Source organism: Peromyscus maniculatus, chromosome 3 (assembly GCF_049852395.1).
Source record: "Peromyscus maniculatus bairdii isolate BWxNUB_F1_BW_parent chromosome 3, HU_Pman_BW_mat_3.1, whole genome shotgun sequence".
NCBI classification, from domain to species: Eukaryota; Metazoa; Chordata; class Mammalia; order Rodentia; family Cricetidae; genus Peromyscus; species Peromyscus maniculatus.
Window position 1 is genome coordinate 141,745,681 of NC_134854.1, and position 19,910 is coordinate 141,765,590.

The following is a 19,910-nucleotide window of genomic DNA, read 5'->3' on the forward strand; positions in this document are numbered from 1 at the left end:
TCAGCCTCTAAGGAGGAGTTTAAAGTGAAGATAAAGCTCTGGGGAGCTCATCACCAGAAAGGTAAGAATCCATAAACTTCGCAATTCCTATGTCTTTGTGCAAGACTCTGCAAACACAAAGTAACAAAAATACCTGTTTGCTGCATAATCATTTCATCACCTAGTAGATCCAATGTCAGTCACAGTTTATGCTTGTGATCAACCATGTTATAGACAAGAATTCTGTCACCTGGATACAGAGCCACACACCTATGATCTAAGCATTCAGGAGGGCCAGGCAAGATGATCAAGAGTCCAAAGGCCAGCTTGGGCTATATGGCCAGACTGTTTCAGGAAAAAAAAAGGGGGGCGGGGAAACAATCCTAACAGTAGTAATCAATGTATTTTTTTAAAAAAAATGATAATAGGCCAGCTCAGCAGTTATAGAGGCACTTCCTTGGTGAGCATGCCTGTTGACTGATTCCTGGAAACCACATAAAAATAGAAGAGACTCGATCTCAAAGTTGTCTTCTGACTTGAAATGTGTGCCATGGCATGCATGCTCCCTAAACAATAATGCATACTCACCACACACATTTATTTCTTGTTTTGTTTTTATTTTCTTACACATTTATTTTAAAAAACAACAACAAAAACCAAAAAACTAACAACCCAATGTTTTCTAGCCAGGTCTGAAAGACTTGCTCAAGACTTAGCCTAACATAAAACAAAGATTTTAAAAAAGTGATGGTGACTGTAGTCCCCATATACCCCCTCTCTCCCAACCCTTCCCCCACCAGACACACACCTCCAAAGTGATGATATGTGCTATTATTTTGATATACTTCTTCTAAATCTTCAAATGTGTGCCTTAGAAGTTTTAGGCAAGCCCACAGAAGTCTACATAAAACCAAAGATGCAAAAATATGGAGAGCTACATGCTAAAGACTGGATTCCAAGTTCTAAAGGCTGAGAAAACGGATGAGAACGCTGACGACAGGGAAGCACCATTTTTGTGAAGGACAACAAGGGTAAGTGGGTTGTGAAAGACCACTGGTTCAGGAAGATGCAGCAAGAAGTCTTCAAGAAGCCAAACATATCCAACCAGAAAGCCAAAGCTTTAGTATTTTCAGAAAAAGCTTCAAAGCACAAAACAAAGAAAATAACTGTCCATCCAAGAAAGCCCAAAGGGAAATAGACTAAAATAGAAATGAAGAACTGTATGTGTGTGTGTGCACACATGCCCCACTTGTCAGGGGGAGAGAAGGAATGCTTGCCTATGCAGACCATGGAGGATGTTAGGCATCTGATCACTCTTCACCTTATTCCTCAGAGACACTGTCTCTCACTGAACCTGGAGCCAGGCTAGCTGCCAGCAACCCCAGGAACCCTACTCTTTACCCCTACACTACTGTTAGAGTTAAGGCCCATTTGCAGCTAGGCTCTTACATGGGTTCTAGGAATCCAAACTCAAGTCTTCATGCTTATACAGCAAGTGATCCTAGCCACGGAGCCATCCTTTAGCTCAACAGTTACTTTTAGCAATATCTATGCTAGTATCATTTAAAAAGAAAAATATCATTTAAAATCATTTAATGATTGGTATCATTTAATATCATTTAAAAAGAAAAAGGGAAAAAACCTGGGCTAGTGAGATGGCTCAGTAAATAAAGGCTCTGACCACCAGAGTTCCTGGTGGCCCTATTATCCCTGGGACCAAAGAGAGTTAAAAGCCAGCAGAATGGGGCTAGAACGATGGCTCAGAGAAGGCCCAAGTTCAGCTCCTAGAATCCATATCTAACTCCAGCTCTAGGGGAGTTAATGCCTTCTTCTAGACACCTGTACTCACACATGCACAAACACTCAAAGACATACACACACAAATAAACCTTTTAAGTGAAATACAAATCAACATTTAACATGAGCCACTTACATAAAAATAATCACCAGAATAGCCTCTTACATGATATAATTCTGAATAGTTTTTACATTCTATTTCCTGACTCATTTTAGTTTTGTACACTGAATATGCTTTCCCCTCACAACACTTTTTCTTTCTCTCTTGAGGGCTGGATAAAAAAATTTTAGGCTTTACAGTTCATGAGTCTCTTTAACAACTATGAAACAACCCAACTTTGTACCCCAACAGCAAGCACAGATAATACCTAAACAACTGCATGTGGCTATATCCCAGTAAAACCATATTTACAAGAGGCAGCAGGAAGGACTTGACCTGGAGACTGTAAAGTCTGTCAACCTCTGAAATAAAGGAAATGAAAGCATTCTTTTTGAAAACAAAACATGACTTATACTAGGTGTACTACATGAACTGATACTATTCATGGAAAAAAAAATCCCTTCATTTTTAAGCTTAAACAATTAACACAAGGATGGAAAAACACAAACTCTTTAAGCTCTGGAAACCTTACTCGCATCCAGAAGATAAAATCTGCTAGGTAGCCCAAGGCCTGAAACAGAAACTGGTGGGTAGCAAGTTACAGATAGACACTGGGGAGACAATCTTTCATATTTAATTTGAATTTCTCAAATTTTATAATTTACCACCCATCTGCTAGAGCCTGCGTGCAGTCCTTGCTGCTGAAACAATTTTAGTTTACAGTTCATTCACAATCAGCACTGTTACATTCTACAAGCAGTGTAGAAGTGAGCTGGATGTGTGACAAGACCTTAAAGTGACCTCTGGTAAAAAGAAACTTGAAACTTTAGAACTGACAAATTTATAATCCCCCCCCCCCTTTAAATATTAAGGCTTTGAGCTTTATTTTTTTGAGTGGTGGTGGTGCACACTTTTAATCCCGCCACTTGGGAGAGAGAAGCAGGTAGATCTCTGAGTTGAAGTCCAGCCTGATCTACATAGTGAGTTTCAGTGAAACTATGTTTAAAAAAAAAAAAAGCTTTGAGTAGAAAATTTGTTCATAATACCAGGACTCTGGAGTCAGAGGCAGGATTAAGAATTTAAGTCTTGCCTAAGCTACACAGATACAGCTTGTCTCCCCGCAAAAAACAACAATAACAAATAGCTAAGTCGAAGGAGTCCTTTTTAACTTTTTCATTAGGATTCTTGTTAAGTTTGAGGCAAATGTTTGGGCTACAGAGTAAGAGCCTGTCAGTCCCGTCCCATCCCCGTTCCCCGCAACCCTGCCCGCCCCCCAAAAAAAACCATTTAATTGGTAACAGTTTTATGGCCAAAGAATTTTAAATATAATAAAAGACTTCACAGTATTTTTAACTTGTTTCTTGGGGAGTAGGGACGGACAGTCGGCTTTGTGAAAACAGTAGCACAAGAATGAAAGATGGCTAAGCGGGTAAAGAACCTTGCCATGCAAATTTTTAAGGCCTGGCTACCTGAGTTTGATTCCCGGAACCCACATAAACGTAGTGTGCCATGGAGACATGCGCCCCCCCCCCCGAAACACACATCATGGACACACACAATAAACTGGTAATTTTAATTTTTTTAAGCGAAACATTTGGAGTTTAAAAAAAAAAGAAATAAAACTAAAAGATCATTCTTCTAAAACATTAAAACCTCTAGTGAAGCACTGTACCTACCAAATCCCAGGTGGACATGTAACGTTTCTACCAAAAATTCACTGCCCAACCCTCTCAAGAAGTTTTCAAACTCCAAAAGCAAACGTTTAAATCAAGCTCCCCCCCCCCAAAAAAAAAGGCAGAAGAAATGCATCAACTGTCTAATCCAACGCTCTCTCCCAACCCTTCAAAACTTATTTTATAACCGTTAGCAGCAATTCCCTGACCAGCTAACACCGGCAGATAAGGGGCTGAGAACTGGGCCCAAGAACTATCGGGCAGTGGCTTCCAGAAGCGCCACCTAAGGAGAGGTGAGGGCAACCTTTCCCATCCCAGTGGCTGGAAAAACAGCGCTGAGCACAACCCATCCGAAGCGACCCTGGCCAGAGAAACCCCTAGAAGTGGCAGAAGACACCAACTAGACTTGGGGCGGGAGGGTTCTCGGCGCGGGCGGGCACGGGGGGGGGGGGGGGGACACCTGCCCGGAAGGCGAAGAGGATCGGAGCGAGGGGCTTGCGGACCCCCCGCCCGGTGGTGGCCAAAGGACAGCGGGCGCCCGCGACCGCAGCTGCACGGAGGGAGCGCGGCCCCAGCCCCCTTCCCCACCCCCCCGCCCCGGCCGCCGCTCGGGCCCCCGCACCAGGCGCGCGGCCGCCGGTCAGAGTTCCGGCCAAGCTCGGAGCCGGCCAGGCGCGCGCTCCCGGCCCGCGCCGGGGACACCTGTCCCTCAGCCCTCACCTCCCTCCGACCCCGGCGGTCTGCTGAGCCCGGGAAGCCCCGCTCGCGCCACAGCCCCTCACCCGAGTTGGCCGCCGCCTGGCCGCGCGGCTCGGGCGCCGTGGGAAAGCAGCGCCTCGGGGAGGGGAGAGGGGGGCGCGGAGGGAGGGGGCCGCTCGCCGGAGCCGCCACCGCCGCCGCCACCGCCGCCGCCGCCACCGCGGTACCGCGTCGGGACTGTGCTCGCGCCGCCGCGACCGCCGCCGCCGCCGCCGCCGCGTCTCCCCGCCCCTGCGCCCGCGCGTCGCCGTGACGCGCATCGCACGAGGCGGGTCGAGCCAGTAAGACCACACCCCGTGCGCAGCCGTGCTGGTCTAAACCGGAAGCCTCCCCTCCGGGGGGGCTTTAGAACCGCGGTGCATCTTGGGAGTTGTGGTTCGGCCGGAGACACAATGTAAACAGTGCGGGCAGAATGCCCCTAGCCGAACTCACCCCGCTTCCTGAACGTTTCCCCGAAGAGATCCGAAGAGGAGTGGGCCGCCACGGCCGGGGATGCTTCCCTCGATGTCCTTGGGTGCGAGCCAGAGTTTAAAGATTCGGGCCGGAGCGTGTGTTTGTGTCAGCGGCCAACATAATGCTAGGCGTCGTCTTGTGAAGGTTTCGGAATTCCGAAAGCGTTAGTCAACTCTTCCTCAAACAGTAGGGCTTGATTTTATTACCGTATTAACGTATGATGAATATGCCCTACTACTTCTAAAAGATATTACGAACCCTTAAAATGTGTAATTCAGATTTATTTTAGATGGTCTTAAAGTAATGGTCGATTACAAACAACTTAGGTATTGTGTCTGTTTACACAGGAGGAGTGATTTGGAACGGAGTGAGCTTTCCTTTTGAAATCTGCCTTAGTAAGAACCAGAACAAGGAAATAAATGTAGGAGCTGGTTTGCAGAGAAAAATGGTTTCTTCCTGTTCAATTGTAAGAGGAAATTATCCTTCACACTCTTTAGGTAAAAACTTAATACCCATTAAAGTAAACTCAGAAGCTTTAGTTTAGACTTCAGAGGAAGCCTATGCCGGCAGCCTATTGTCCTTGCCGTTGGACCACAATAGGGTCTCATACCCAAGACGCTGAAGTCTAATGATGGGGGATGGGGAAAACAGACGTGGAAAACTCCTCAACCCAGAAAGGCGCTAGAGAGGTTGAAGCAGGAGGATCTTGAGTGTTCCAGGTCAGCCTGATCTACAGTGCAAGTTCCAGGCCAGACTTGGCTTTATAGAATAAGACCCTGTGTCAACAACAACAAAAAGACACGAAGGTTTGGAGGCTAAGATCAAGAAAGACAGTTGTGCCTTTCCAGAACACATCAGAAACCGAATGCAGACATTTGAGAATTACACATTTGACCCATACCTCTAGATATAGCTCAATGGTAGAGCACTTGCCTAGCACTCCAAAGGCCTGGATTCCATCACTAACTTCAGAGGGGGAAAAAAAAGGTCCACAATAGCAGCTTAAATAGGGGAAAGATAAGAAGATTTTTCAGGCCTAATGTAAGATGTCCCCTAAGAATGACAGAAAGACCAACCAAAAAAAGCCTTTCAAGATCTCACATCTTGCCAGGTGTGGGGGCTCATACCTTAATTCCCAGCACTTGGGAAGCGGATGTAGGATGACTTTGGTGAGTTCAAGACCAACCCCAGGCCACAGGATGAGTTCCAAGTCAGCCAGGACTAGAATAAAACCCTGCCTCAACAAAAGAAAACAAAACCCCTATCAACTCTTCCCTGCAGCTCTTTCTTTTAAAAACTGTACTTTGACCAAAGAACTTTACTCTAGGAACAATCCACCTTGTGCTGAGACAGGTTTTTAAGAGAACACTGCCATTTCCCCTCCTACCTCTCCCTTGGTCTCTGGTGAAGTGATCTCACTGTCAATCACTACATGCAATTTCTGATGCTTCTATAATGATGAAACAAACCACCTTATTTCCTCAAAATGCTCACACCTTCTCAGCTAATGAGGATCTTTGCTGCTCTCTGGCCCTAAGGGACATTCCTGAGTCCCTTGCCACGCTGGCTTCACCCTTACCCTTACCTAAATGGCACCATGAAGTGTTTCAAAGCTGATTTTTTTCAGATCTTTCCCTGACCATGACTTAATTATTTATGTTTATGAGTTGCCTCCTGATTAGCTATTCACACATCACAGAGAATTCCACAATATTCAGTAGCTTCCAGTATCAGCTATGAATCTTAAACAGAATCTCTCTTCTTGTGTTTGTTCATTTGTTTGTGTTTGAAGCACTAGAGGTTGAATTTAGGGCAGTGTGGATGTTTAGGCAAGTCTCCTACTACTAAGCTACATTCCCAACCCTTCTCTCCATTCTTTTTTTTTTAAATGGGTTCAGATGCCATAGCCAGAGGACAACTTTGTAAAATCTGTTGTCTCTCTCCATCATGTGGGTTTGGGGGTTGAACTCAGATCATCAGGCTTGGTGGCAAGTACCTTTACCCAGCTCACATGCCCAGTCTCTCCATATTTAGGTGTTACATTTTTCCATAGTGGGTAAGTCTTGCATCTCCTACAGCAACAAAAGACACTTCCTCCTACCCTGCCCCATACCAGTCACCATGACCCAATAGTGCCCTCTGGTACAGCCAGTTTCCTATAGGCACCTCTATAATTTGTTAACAAGGAGGACAAAACACTGGTTGAGTAACATTCATAATCCAGCTAGATAGCTTCAGTGACTTGTTGCTGGCATAATGACACTGAACTTGCTCTTTGGACAGACTTTGTCATCATTGTGATAGTCAAGTCAGTAGCCAATGAAAATGGAAGAAGTATCTAAAATTCGAAAGTCATAACCAAATGGTAGGGCAACTCTTAATTCAAAATAAAGCAAAAATCGTAGATACCATTGTAAATTTTAACTTCAGTTTGAAATTGGTTCCGGTGCTTCTGAAGCCCTGAGAAAAAGTTGTTTTCTGCTCAGAACAACTGCTGTTTTTCAAACTTTTTAAGATTGGCTTTTATTTTTGTGTAGGTGTTGTGCCTGCATGTATGCCTGTTTATCATGTGTTTACAGTGCCTGCAGGGGACAGACAAAGCATTGCATTCCTCATGTGTGCTGAGAATTGAACCCAGGTCCTCTTGACCACTGAGCCATCTCTCCAGTCCCATAGTTGCTAATTAATTCCATAATTAATGGAAAAATTATTCTGCCATTGGGAACCAAAATTAGTATATAGTCTTGAGAAACCTGTATCTGTGGCTTAAAATGTACAAGCAAAGCATGGAAGTACATACCTGTAATTCCAGGCCTGGGAAGGCTAAGGCCAGCCCGAGTTATATAGGGAGACCATGTCTCAAAAAATAAATAAATAAATAGAAAATGTCATGAGTGTGCTATGTCAGAAACATAGACAAACGTATTTGTGTCTTTCCATGTGTCAGAATTTATTCAGTAGCAATAAATTCACAAACTATGGAGGTTGTGATGGCAGAGTTTGCTTAGGGTTCCCACTTCCTATGATAGCACTGACTAAGACAAACAGATTAACTCTCAGATCGTATATTATGTATCACACAGTAAGGGTGGGGGTGTGTGTGTGTGTAAAATCTAGACAATATAAATGGTGGGCCATAAAAAATAAACCCAGCAACAATTGAAAAACATAGAAATAAAAAAAAATATACCTAAGGACAAGTTGGCTCACAGATAAGGGTCTACTGGGCCTGATGATCCAAGTTCAATCCTAGAATCCACATGGCGGAAGTACTGACTCCCAAAAGATGTCCTCTGGTGTCCGCAGAAGCACTGTGGCAAACACACGAGCACAAAATAATAATTACACACATAAATAATTTTAAGGGGCTAGAAACATCACATCAGTCCCTGTGACCATCTCATAAACAGATAAAATTAGCAAGTTATCTAGGATGCCATGGTGTTAACTGATTTGAAAACGTCTGTTATAAAATCTGTATTCTAGATAAATTTTATTATGTCTTGGGACTGTGGAGATGATTCAGTCATTAAATGCTTGGCGTGCAAGCATGAAGACCTAAATTCTAATCCCAAACAGACATGTAAGAAGCCAGCGAGGCACACTCTTGGAATTTCAGCACAATAGGATCCCCTTGAGTGCTGAGAATCAAACCCAGGTCCTCTGGAGGAACAGTGAATGCTCTTGACCACTGAGGCACTTCTCCAGTCCCACAATTAGTATATTTAATATAAAAATTTATTCTGCCATTGGAAACCAAAATTAGCCCCTGGGACTTGCTGGCTTGCCAGTTTAGCCAAACCAGTGAGTTTCGAGTTCAGGGAGAGACCTTGCCTCAAAAGTAAAAAAGCTGTTGAAGAAGACACTCAGTGTTGGCCTCTAGCTACACATATCAGACCCCACCCCATTTATAAACATGTACACACAAGTCCAAAAGCACACACCACACACCCACAAGAACTGTACTCGGTGATACTTGCAATTACACTGTTATCAGTCAAATATCTATATTGTTTAAAAGCATATTAATCTTGGATTTCAAAGTTTGCATGCAATGCATCTTTAAACACTTGTAGAAATGTCATAACATACTAAATTCCCATTTGTGCCAAGTTGCCCCAATGTTGAAAACCAAGAATTAAGATCAGTATAAACACTCTCATAATTATATAAATAGCATTAGCAGCTCCTCTAACACAGGTAGTTAGTGTAGCCCTGGGGAAGGCTCGTAAGACAGAATATTATTGCTGGCAATGCTGCCGACTGACTCATTGCTCAAGTGTGGCCCGTGCAGCCTCATCAAACAGCATGCCTGTCTATAAGCACATGCAGCTTTTGTTGCTCTTGGTCAACCCCAGGGCCTCATGTGTACTGGGTAAGCACTCTACCACTGAGCTTCATGCCCAGCCCAAATACACGTTTTCAATAGACAAAAAGGCCACAAAACTTTATGAACACACCTGCCAGTTGGAAGGAGTGGGAAATAGGTGTGAGAACTAAGGAGAGGTAAACATTTAGCTGTCATTTCCAGTTCTTCCCTATGACAGGGACCAACTAAATGTTTAACATTTAGTAATGCTTAATCATCTATACACAGATATGTACTAAAGTGTCACCAGCCTTTTGCAGTTTATAAAATCAACTCTTTTTTTTTTCTTTTTTTTTTTTTTTTTTTTGGAGAGGGTCTCTCCCTGACTGTCCTGAAACTAATTCATGGAGATCCACCTGCCTCTGCCTCTTTGTGCTGGGACTAAAGGCGTGCGCCACCACACCTAGCTAAAATCATCTTTGCGTGTCTATATTCCTAGCTCATTAGCCCATTTCCACCCTTAGGTATCTTTTAAACATTTTTCCTGATAAACTACCTCTATTTCTATCACTGAAAAGAAAATGAAAGCTTTAATCACAGATACATTTGTAACCTCAAAGTGAGAAGGGTTTGGGTAGGAATTCTGGGACTGATGAGATATTTCTTCCCCTTAAAATTATGTATGTATGTATGTATTGCTTATTTCAAAAATGGTCAGGGGGTTGGGGATTTAGCTCAGTGGTAGAGCGCTTGCCTAGCAAGCACAAAGCCCTGGGTTCAATCCTTGGCCCTGACCAAAAAAAAAAATAAATAAAAAAAAATAAAAAAAAAAAAAAATAAAAAAAAAAAAAATGGTCAGGCATGGTGGTGAGTGCCTTTAATTCCAGCACTCAAGAGGCAAAGGCAGGCAGGTCTTTGTGAGTTTGAGGCCAACCTGGTCTACATAGAGAGTTCCAGAACAGCCAGAATTACAAAGAGAAACCCTGTCCAAAAACAAAACAAAACAAAACAAAAAAACCTGAAGAGATGGGAAAGTGGATAAAGACAGGCCTGACAACCTGAATCCAATCCCCAGAACCCACGGGATGGGGTGGAAGGAAAAAATTAACTGACAGGTTGTTCTCTGACTTCCACACATGTGTACACTCACACACATATGCACAGACACACAAAAATAAATAAACGTAGCTTTTGAAAGAATCTAAAAGACAAATGAAACAAATGAAAGCCTTCGCTGAGGTTTGCCTTGCATACAGTAAAAGGCAGCCCTCTGTGAATCAGTAACTTCTTCCCAGGCCTTGCTGCAGGCAGTCACTGATATTTTTTGGGTCATCATCCTAGCACTTGGGAGACTAAGGCAGGAGAAGAATCATGAGTTCCAGCCCAGCCTGAGCTACAGGGCAAGACCTTTTCAAAAAACAAACTATCAAGTTTTAATATTATTATGAAAAAAGTGAAGACATGTGTTCTACACAGTAACTGCCTAGTCTGCCACCCACCCAAAATAGTGTGGGGGTGGGGGAGGCAAACAGTATCTGTTGTGCTGAACTCACTTATGTAGTGCAGGCTTGCTCTGAACTGCTCTTGCCTCTGCCACTGGAGTGCTGGCATTGTAGGCACCGCCCATTGTAGCTATTGTTGGGCTAAAATTCAAAGTCTGGAATATCAAGAAGTTCCTCCACCTAGGAGTAGTTTGATGAAGATGTATGGCTAAACCAGAACTTGGACACAGGTTTGTTTTTGTTTTGTAGAGGGGTTGTTGGGCGTTTCAGACTTGGATTTTTTTCTTTGTTTGTACACTGGAGTCAGGGATCAAGATCTTGTCATATAGTCTAGACTGGCCTCAAATTCATAAATGGCAATCCTTCTGCCTCAGTTTCCCTGGTGCTGGGATACAGGCATACACCTCCCAGCCAAGTTAAAACCCAGGTTTGTAGGATAACTTGATGTGAATTCTATCAAATTACTAAGTTTTTGTTCATGCAGGGTGCAATCTGGTGAGGGGTGGATTTGCAGAAGTAGAAACCAAGAACTGGCGGGCGTTCGCTGAGCGAAAACAGAACTGATCTGGAACTGAGTTCAAAAGACTAAGTGATCTCCCTGTGCAGGGCTGTGGGGCCGTAGTCCTCATAGCTGGTTCTCTGATTACTTTTGCTTTGCTGTTGCCTTAGAGGAGAAGCAAAAGCAAAAAGATATAATTCCTTCTGAAAAAAAAAGTAGGACAATCAGAAGTCAATCCTTCTTGAACGCTGTTTAATAAGGTCACGTGTCCAGGCAGTGGGGGTGGCTTAGTGGGAAGGCTTGCCCAAGGCCATAGGTTCCATCACCAGCACCACAACAGCAATTCATATGGCTGTCGTGTTACTAGCCAAGTGCAGCTGTACCTACACATCCTCACCCACTCCTAACCCTGACCCCAGACAACTGGAGAACAGAAAAGGGGAGGGAGGAGGGAAGCAGTGTAGGAGAACAGAAGGAAGGCTGGCCGTGTCTCCAGCTGCCACCTGGCCTTCTGGCGAGGACTTTGGCTGGCACCGGCAAACCTGTCCCAGGACTTGGTCCTTTTGCTAGCTAGTCTCTGTAATGGCTTAAATTTCTTTACTTCGGGGAACCCGCTCTCAAGGATTTTTCTTTGGGGCTGGCGGTAGAATGCCATGGTAGAGCACTTGCTTAGATGCATACAGCCCTGGGTTCAAGCCCTAGATTACACAAATTTGTGTGGGGGAGGGTTGACACATCTATTTTTTATAGTTACACACACACACACACACACACACACACACACACCATCCTGTCAGAGACACATTTGTGCAAAGACAAATGCCAAGTCCCACTTGGAACCCACCCTTCCCCTCCCAGTAGACACACAGTGACACCAGGGCCTCTCATGAGTCACAGCTTTCCCCAGCTGGCAGGCACGGTGCCCTTAACCTCTGCCTTCACGGGGTTGCCACACTTCCTTCCACCCTCCTGCTCCCCACAGCCCTTCCTGTCTGCACTCTTGCCTGCCTGCTGATCGAAATGAAGATAGCACTCCTGGGGCATTAAAGCAGCCTTGGCACACAGACAGTGAGCTCCAAGGGTCAGGCATCATTGTTATTGGGACAATGATTGCCTGGTCTTTTGCCTGGCTCCCGGAAGAATGCCATCCACAGTAGATAAAGGACTGGCATTACCCTCACCTTTACCTGATTGTTGTTTTTTGTTTCTTTTGTCTTAGATAACATCCTGTTATGTTGTCTTGACTGGGCTGGTTGGTACTCACCATGTAGCCCAGGCTCACCTCAAACTCATAATAACCCACCTATCTCAGCTTCTCCAGTGTTAGGATTACAGGCGTGTGCCACCGTGCCTCTTAAATGACTGATATTTTTTCATCCTTGTTTTACAAATAAGGAAACAGAAGCACACACAAATCATTTTCCCAAGATTATGTCGCTAGCAAAAGAAGAGCCATGTCAGGCACAGTGGTACATGCCTATAATCCCAGTACAAGTTTGACACACCATGATCTTGACCAATCTGTGGGCTATCCTGGAGGTCTAAGGAGAGCCACTAGACTAGAGAAACAAAGATGATTTTTGTCATTACAGTCTCAGTACTTGGAATATGTCTGTGCAAGAGAAATAGTCCTTTTTTGCCAGTGGCCATGTCAGGGGAGCAGCAGGTGGCAATTGACTTCAGGGTGTCAGCCCACCAGGAGGAAAATCCCTGATGGGTGAGCCTCAGATAGAGACAAGGCCTGTAGACCACAGACCACAGAATGTCTTTTGCTTCTGCTGTGTCTTTACATATTTGCTGCTGCTGTCTTTCTCTAGTATCTGGCATGGTATGAATGGGTGTGGGAGATCCCACTGCCTGTAATGTAGTGTGTTTGTCTCGTGGAAACATCCCATTCTACTGGGCATTTTTACCTGTGGATTATTATGAAGATAATTTCTTCCTAAGTTGTACTATATAAATGATAATAATAATGTTAGTTTAGATAGAGTTTTGATGATTAAAAATATAAACAAGGAAGTGTCACACTGCTACAACACATGAGTTCCTATTGAGGAGCCATGTAGACTGTGGTTTAGGTTAATGATTAAGAAAAACAACTGAGTACCAGTTAGTCCAGCTAGCTTAAATTCTTTTAACCCTAATGTTGGGAGATGTGTTCACAGGTTTCAGAGTACATCATAGCTGAAACAAAGCTTTGAAAATAACTTAAAGTTAGACTAAGATGTTTTTGTCAAATAGCTTTGAGGTTAGAAAAAAACAAGAAAATAATACAGTTTAAGAAAGGCACATAGTTGAACACAGAGCTCTTTAAAGTCAGGGAACAAGAACAAAGCAGCCCAATTATTACTAGCTGATGCACCTTTCTTTGCTAGGATTGATTGATGACCAAAAGTGATGATTAATTCCTTATACCCATTTTTGCCCTCAATCTCCTGATATAAGAAACTATTGATGAGTAGGTATGTATCCTAACGATTTAAAATCTCCTCACTGATTCTTTTTCATATATAAAAGTTTAGGTTTGTGATTCCTTTAAGATTCCTTATAAGATTACCTTTCAAGATCAGTAACAAAGTAGTTGGCCCTTTCTTTGTAACTGCAAAATGCAGCCTGCCAGTAAAAGATCTAACTGAGGAGAATAACTTGCTTGCCCACACGGTTAATGTATAACAAGTTGCTTGGGTATGAATGTACATGGATCCTTGGGATAATTTGTTTTTCACCTGTAATACATAAAATGTTTGATCATGTAAGGGATATGGAAAACATGCTGTTTTTTTTACTATTTGTTTTGTATTCATTATAATCATTCACTTGAAAAATGGAATATAACCACATTGTGATTCCTGTATTGCCTGAAGGATTTTGTTGGGGTTTATAATCTGTAGAAAAAAGTATACTGAAGGAGAATGAGAAGAACAGAGGATAATAATAATAAAGACGGAAGCCATCAAGAGAACATGTAAGTGTCTTTTTCCCTAACTCCCTCAGATAGAAAAGTCCTAATGTGCACTGATGCCGTGGGTTCCCTTTTGAGCCCTGGTCTGTCTGGAGGCTCGTCCCCCAGGCAGTGATACTTTTTCTCCTTTTCACAAACAAGTTTTTCCAGTACACTAGAAAAGAGTGGGCCAGGGCGCTGAGGCCCAGGGGCCGTTGGCAGTCAAATAAAAAACCTCTCAAGATTGATTTCGTTTCCAGGGACAGTTATACTCCAGTACTAGTGTCCTTGGAAGTCAGAGGCATCAGATTCCCCTGGAGCTGGAGTCATGGGTGATTATGAACTACCTCATGTGTGGATGCTGGGAACAAAACTCGGGTCCTCTGGAAAGCAGTATATGTGCTTAACCACTGAGAGAGCCATCTCTCAAGCCCTGAGATGTTTTTTCCTCTTTTTCTTCCCTTACAAATAAAGAAAATAAGTAAGAAGTTTGGATGGTTTATTTATTTATTTATTTGTTGTTTGTTTATTTATTTATTTTAGACAGGCTCTTCCTGTGTAGCCATGGCTGGACTGGAACTTACTATATAGGTCAGATGGCCTCAGACTTATGCTTCTGACTCCTAAGTACTGAGATTACAGACGTTCACCACCACAGCCAGCCCAGGGTCTCAGTCATTTATGTACAAAATCAACATCTGGAGAGCTTATTAAGAATTTTGATTCCCACTGGACAATGGTGGCACACACCTTTAATCTCTGCACTCATGAGGCAGAGGCAGGTGGATCTCTTGAGTTTGAAGCCAGACTGGTCTACAGAGGGAGTTCCAGGACAGCCAGGGCTACACAGAGAAACCCTGTCTCAAGAAAAAACAAATGTTGATTCCCTCTTACTGTGAGCTGTTTGAGGTTGACCTGTGAAAATGATTCACTACTTTCCCAGAAACCCCTACAAAGTCACATTAAACAAGAGGGCAAATATTCACGCTCACTTTAAGAGTATCAGTGAAGCTGCCAGGCCAGTGTACACATTATCTGAAAGGCTAAGTATCTGATAGACTTCACTGTAGTGAAGCAGTGTGTGCCATTCTGGCAGGATAATGATGGCGCTGGAAGCCAAATGATGAAACCTGGTGCAGGATTGGTGACCCAAAAAGAGTACTGAATTTTAAGTGCACATGCTTCAAAATGCAGAGACTAGTGCTAAGTGTGAGGACTCAGACACAGATTCTCCAGTCATCAAATACATCCAAGTGAGCAAAACACTCCTGATGCTTCACCACACTGACAAAGCTCACGTTCAGGTCAACCCATACCTGAACTCCCTACCACACTGAGATGATCTTCACTGAAAAGAACAAACTCTTCCTACGCCAGAAGAAGAGGCTGCACGGAAGAAAAAGACATCCCAGAAGAAACTAAAGAAACAAAAACTTGAAGCACAAGGATAAATTCAGCATAAAACACATGCAAATAAACATTTTTGTAAATGTTGATGTAAGAACCAGACACAGTGATGCACTTTGGAAGAGAGAGGCAGAGGCAAGCAGATCTTTGTGAACTGGAGGCCAGCCTAGTCTACCTAGCAAACTCTGGGCCAGGCCAGGGTTACATAGTGAGACCCTGTTTCAAAACTAAAGTTTCCGCTGGACTACTTAGCACAGGTCACTCAGGAGGCAGAGGCAGGATTGTTGGGCTCCATATGAGACTGTGTTCTAGTTGTCTTCCTGTTGCTGTGATAGAACACTGACCAAATGCAGCGTAAGGGAGGAGAGGGTTTATTTGGCTCACACTTCTAGGAAATTCAGGGCAGGAACTCAAGCAAGAACTTGAAGTAAAACCATGGAAGAATATTGGCTGCCTCGCAGACCCATGTTTAGGCAGCTTCCATTCTTTTCTCCTTCTCCTCCTCCTCCTCCTCCTCTTCTTCTTCTTTTTTCTGAGACAAGGTTTCTCTGTGTAACCCTGGTTGTCCTGGAGTTCACTCTGTAGGCCAGGCTAGCTCTGACTCAGAGATCCATCTGCCTCTGCCTCCTGGGTGCTAGGATTAAAGGTGTGTACCACTACTGCCCAATTTAGGCAACTTTTTTTTTACAGCCAAGGGAATGGTACTGCCCACAGTGGACTGAGCCCTCGAACAGCAATTAGCAATCAAGGCCATCTCCCACAAACATGCCCACAGGCCAATATGAAGTAGACAGTTCCTCAGTTGAGGCTGTCATCTCCAAAAACTCTGGGTCAAGTCAAGTTGACAATCAACAGAACTAGAACAGTCCTTGTCTCAAGGGGGAAAAAAAGGTTGTCAGGGAGGTCTCTGAGGCCTCCTAAAACAGTATGCACAACTGCAACAGATATTGGTTGCCCACCAGGACTAGATGGTAAAACCCTGTTGCTGAAGGTAACACATGCCTTGTCTGATAGAGGAATCAGGCTTGAGCTAGTCTAGTATCTTCTTCCCTCTGGGCCAGCCTCATAGTGCTGGAAGGTGCTATGCTGGGAGAAAATGGTCAGCAACAGTCTTACTCAGCTGTGGGTCCTGTGTATTACAGCATCAACTGGCCAGGCAGAATGAGGCCCCTCTGAGTAGTGGTGAGCCCATTATGGGAGTGACCAACCATTGAGTATCGAAACCAGGCCCTTGTGCCTATGAGGCAAGCTCTCTGCCAACTGAGCTACATCCCCAAGCCCAAGATCAGGAATTTGAGGACAACCTGAGATACATAACCCAATTCTGTCTCAAATAAAATAAAATCCAGCCAAGAAAAAGAAAATATCTCTCAGATTTATTTTTAGTGTTGGGTGAAATAAATGAAAGAAAAATTGTTTTTAGGAATTCAGTCAGAAGTGTCAAAAATTGGGCCAGGGAAATGGCTCAGTGGGTGAAAGCATTGGCCACACAAGCTCAGAGATCGGATTTTAATCCCTAAATCCATGTTTAAAAAAAAGGGAAAAAGAAAAAAGCCTAGCAGGGCAATGGTGTCACACAGCTTTAATCCCAGCACTCGGGAAGCAGAGGCAGGTGGATCTTTGTGAGATTGAGGCCAGCCTGGTCTACAGAGCAAATTCTAGGACAGACAGGGCTGTTACACAGAGAAACTCTATTTCAGAAAAATGTAATTAATAATAATAATAATAGTAATAACAATCTTCTCATTTTAAAGAAAGAAACTTAGACTGAAGGTCCAGACCAACAACTTTAGATCTTGCTCACAGGAGAAGAAAAAAAAAGTTTACACTTACATTGGCTGATGCTGGAAACTACTATTTATCCTCTACAGTTAGTGATCTTCTTTGTACAGGTTTCCCTAGTTTATTAATTTTTTTTTTAGGTTTTAAAAGACCATTTTAGCTGTGTGTGTGTGATGTCAGTGTGGGGTGTGTGCACGTGCGGAGCCATCTACAGCCCCTGTTCCCCCTATTGTGTTCTAAACTGCCCTGATACATGCTTTTCAAGTGCAGTCTACTAACTAGTCCGGGTCCCCTAAAGGAACAGAACAGATAGGATGAAAATATCAACATGGGTTTGGCTTACCGGATAATGTTCGAGAAGTCCAGCAATGGCCGTCTCACACTGGAGAGGCCAAGAATGCAGTAGTTGTTCCGTCTATGAGTTGGGGGTCTCTGCAGTCCCAATCTGACCCCGGAGGCCTGGAGGGTTCCTGGAGAGCTGCTGGTCTTCAGTCCATGTTGGAATCCCAAAGAAGCAGGCTGTAATGTCAGTGAAGGAGTTCGGGAGCGACCGGAGAGATGGACTCGCCAATGAGAGTGGGGGCGGCAGGCAAGAGCAGTTTCCTTCCTCCACGTCCTTTAACCTGGGCTGCTACCAGAAGGTGCCACCCAGATTCAGGGTGGGTCTTCCTGCTTCAAATAATGTGATCTAGAAAATCTCCCACAGGAGTGCCTGGCAGCTTGGGTTTCAGTTGATACCAGGTGCAGTCAAGTTGACATCTGAGATTAGCCATCAATCACATCCATGTTCAGATCAAAGGCAGTTGCTGACTCAGCAGGCTCATTAGCACGCACTTTATAAGTAGCATGAGACTCCGTTAGGGACATCAGCAAATCTCCAGGCGTTTGCAATGCTGCTCCATTGGGAAACAGCTTCCCTCTGGAGAGTGTGTCAGTCTGTGCATCATTCCCCAGCCTGTTTCATCTATGATTACGCTTTGGGCATTTCCACAGCTCTGAGACAGTCATACCTTACCACTGTCACATGCCCAAGTATGTTCTGAATGACTACAGTAAGTTCTTCAGTGGTCTTCCTGTCATTAATATCTCTGCCAGTCAAATCTGTTCTATGTACTGCTTCCAATACTAACTTTTAAGCTGTATTAAGTTCAAAAACTCTTCAGAGGCTCTCAAAGTCCAAATTCCCTTAAGCTCAACTCCAAGGTCCTCCACAATCGGTCCCTAAGATGCCATTCCAAAAATTGACTTCGATTACTCCGTATACCAAGTGTTATCTTCCAGCCAAACCAACTTCCTACCACTTCTGACAGTGGAGAAAATGGAGCCCTTTTTATTCTGTATTGTGTAGCATGAATCTTAAGACCACCTTCATTGCTTCATTTTGTAGGGAAGATTCTGAATGTATACATTGGTAGCAATTCAACATATACACTCTGCTAATGGTTTGTTTGTTTGCTCCAAGTTGACCTTCAAACTGGATGTCATCCAAATGGAGGCTCAGGGAGAATGCAAAACTGGGTGGCCAGAGTGTATTCAACCCTCTGAAACCAAACAGATGATTATGAAAGAAAAGTGGACTCTCAGAGTCAAGGCCAACTGCCTGGCCAGAGAGACAAGAGGGACTGAACTTTGGATTGATTTATTGCCTCTGTTCTGGTTCCCTGTAATACGCTAATGGGGTGGTTTGGGGAGAGCAGATTTCCCTCCCAGATTGCCAACTCTCTGAATAAAATACAGTTTAAAGATTCAATTCCTGGTTTTTATTTATTGTCAACAGGCAACACAATCTGAATTCTGATTTAATTCCCAGGTTATGTCATTCATGTTCTCCTTATCCATTCTCTATTACTCATCCCTCGGAAACCCAGCCTGGTTGCCCACACTTCTAGTTCCAGAACCCTGAAGACTGAGGCAAGGGGATCACCAGGAGTCTGAGGCTAACCTAGGCTTTGTAATGAGGTCCAGGCTAGCCTGGGCTACAGAGGCGTAGAAAGAAAGGGAGAGGGAGTAGAGAGGAAACTAATGAGTGAATTGGGGTAGACTCATCGGAAGGTGGACTATATGACTCCTGAGGAATATCCATAGTCTATTTCTTGTTTGGGTTTGTTTTATTGCTGTTCCTTTAGTGGAGAGTGCCTGCTCTAGGTGAGGCATGGCTGATGCTACATCATACCCATGGCAGACAAGGCACTGGGCCTCGTGGAGCCTATTTCAGCGAGTAGTTCAGTATAAATTAAAGGTTTACAGACGAGGGATACAGTTCAGTCAGCAGAGTGCTTGCCCGAGTTCCGTTCTCAGTACCACATAAGCCAAGCAGAGTAGCCCACACCTGTCATCCCAGCATTCAAAGGTAGAAGCAGGAGGAGCAGAATCCAAGGTCATCCTTGGCTCCATAGTGAGTTCAGGGCAGTAAAGGTTTGGGCTGGGAACATGGCTTAGCAGGAAGAGCACTTGCTGCACCAGCATAAGGACCTGAGTTCAAGTCTCCAGAACCCCTGAAGAAAACACAAGCATGGTTTCCTGTACAACCCCTAACACCAACGCTGTGGAGGGCGGAGACAGGAGGATGGGTGAGACTTGCGGACCTCCAGGGTAGCTCCAGGTTCATCTAGAGACTTCTTCTCAAAGAATTAAGGTGGAGAGGGATAGAGAAGGATGCCTGACATCCTCTGGCCTCCATGCACAGGCCGGCAACCCTGCACATGTGCG

General features: G+C 44.1%; 2 protein-coding genes across 6 annotated transcripts in view; one reads left to right on the plus strand and one right to left on the minus strand.

The window, feature by feature from the left end:
- Nucleotides 1-18,505, minus strand: part of Adipor2 (adiponectin receptor 2) — a 60,086-nt gene extending 41,581 nt beyond the window's left edge. The window contains exons 1-3 of one of the 5 annotated variants that reach the window (XM_076567775.1): nucleotides 17,545-18,505; nucleotides 7,952-8,072; nucleotides 5,889-5,995 (exon numbers count right to left, since the gene is read on the minus strand). The gene's annotated coding sequence lies outside the window, so the exon portion shown is untranslated. Of the gene's footprint in view, nucleotides 1-4,331; nucleotides 4,475-4,740; nucleotides 4,881-5,888; nucleotides 5,996-7,951; nucleotides 8,073-17,544 lie in introns of those variants that run through there. The other 4 variants (XM_006985892.4, XM_006985893.4, XM_042273972.2 and 1 more) reach the window with 4 other exon arrangements.
- On the plus strand, nucleotides 3,294-18,951 carry LOC121828101 (uncharacterized). Its single transcript, XM_076566107.1, has 4 exons — nucleotides 3,294-3,375; nucleotides 4,021-5,258; nucleotides 13,936-14,036; nucleotides 18,664-18,951. The coding sequence occupies exons 1-2, from the start codon at nucleotides 3,294-3,296 to the stop codon at nucleotides 4,704-4,706; spliced, it is 768 nt and encodes a 255-aa protein (XP_076422222.1). The 3' UTR covers nucleotides 4,707-5,258; nucleotides 13,936-14,036; nucleotides 18,664-18,951.
- Nucleotides 18,952-19,910: the final 959 nt, after the last annotated feature.

Bases quoted from the DNA above. Each gene is read 5' to 3' on its own strand.
- LOC121828101 (XM_076566107.1), top strand. From the start codon at position 3,294: ATGGCTAAGCGGGTAAAGAACCTTGCCATGCAAATTTTTAAGGCCTGG. The intron at 3,376-4,020 runs GTAGTGTGCCAT...CCTGCCCGGAAG, and splicing joins TTCCCGGAACCCACATAAAC to GCGAAGAGGATCGGAGCGAG.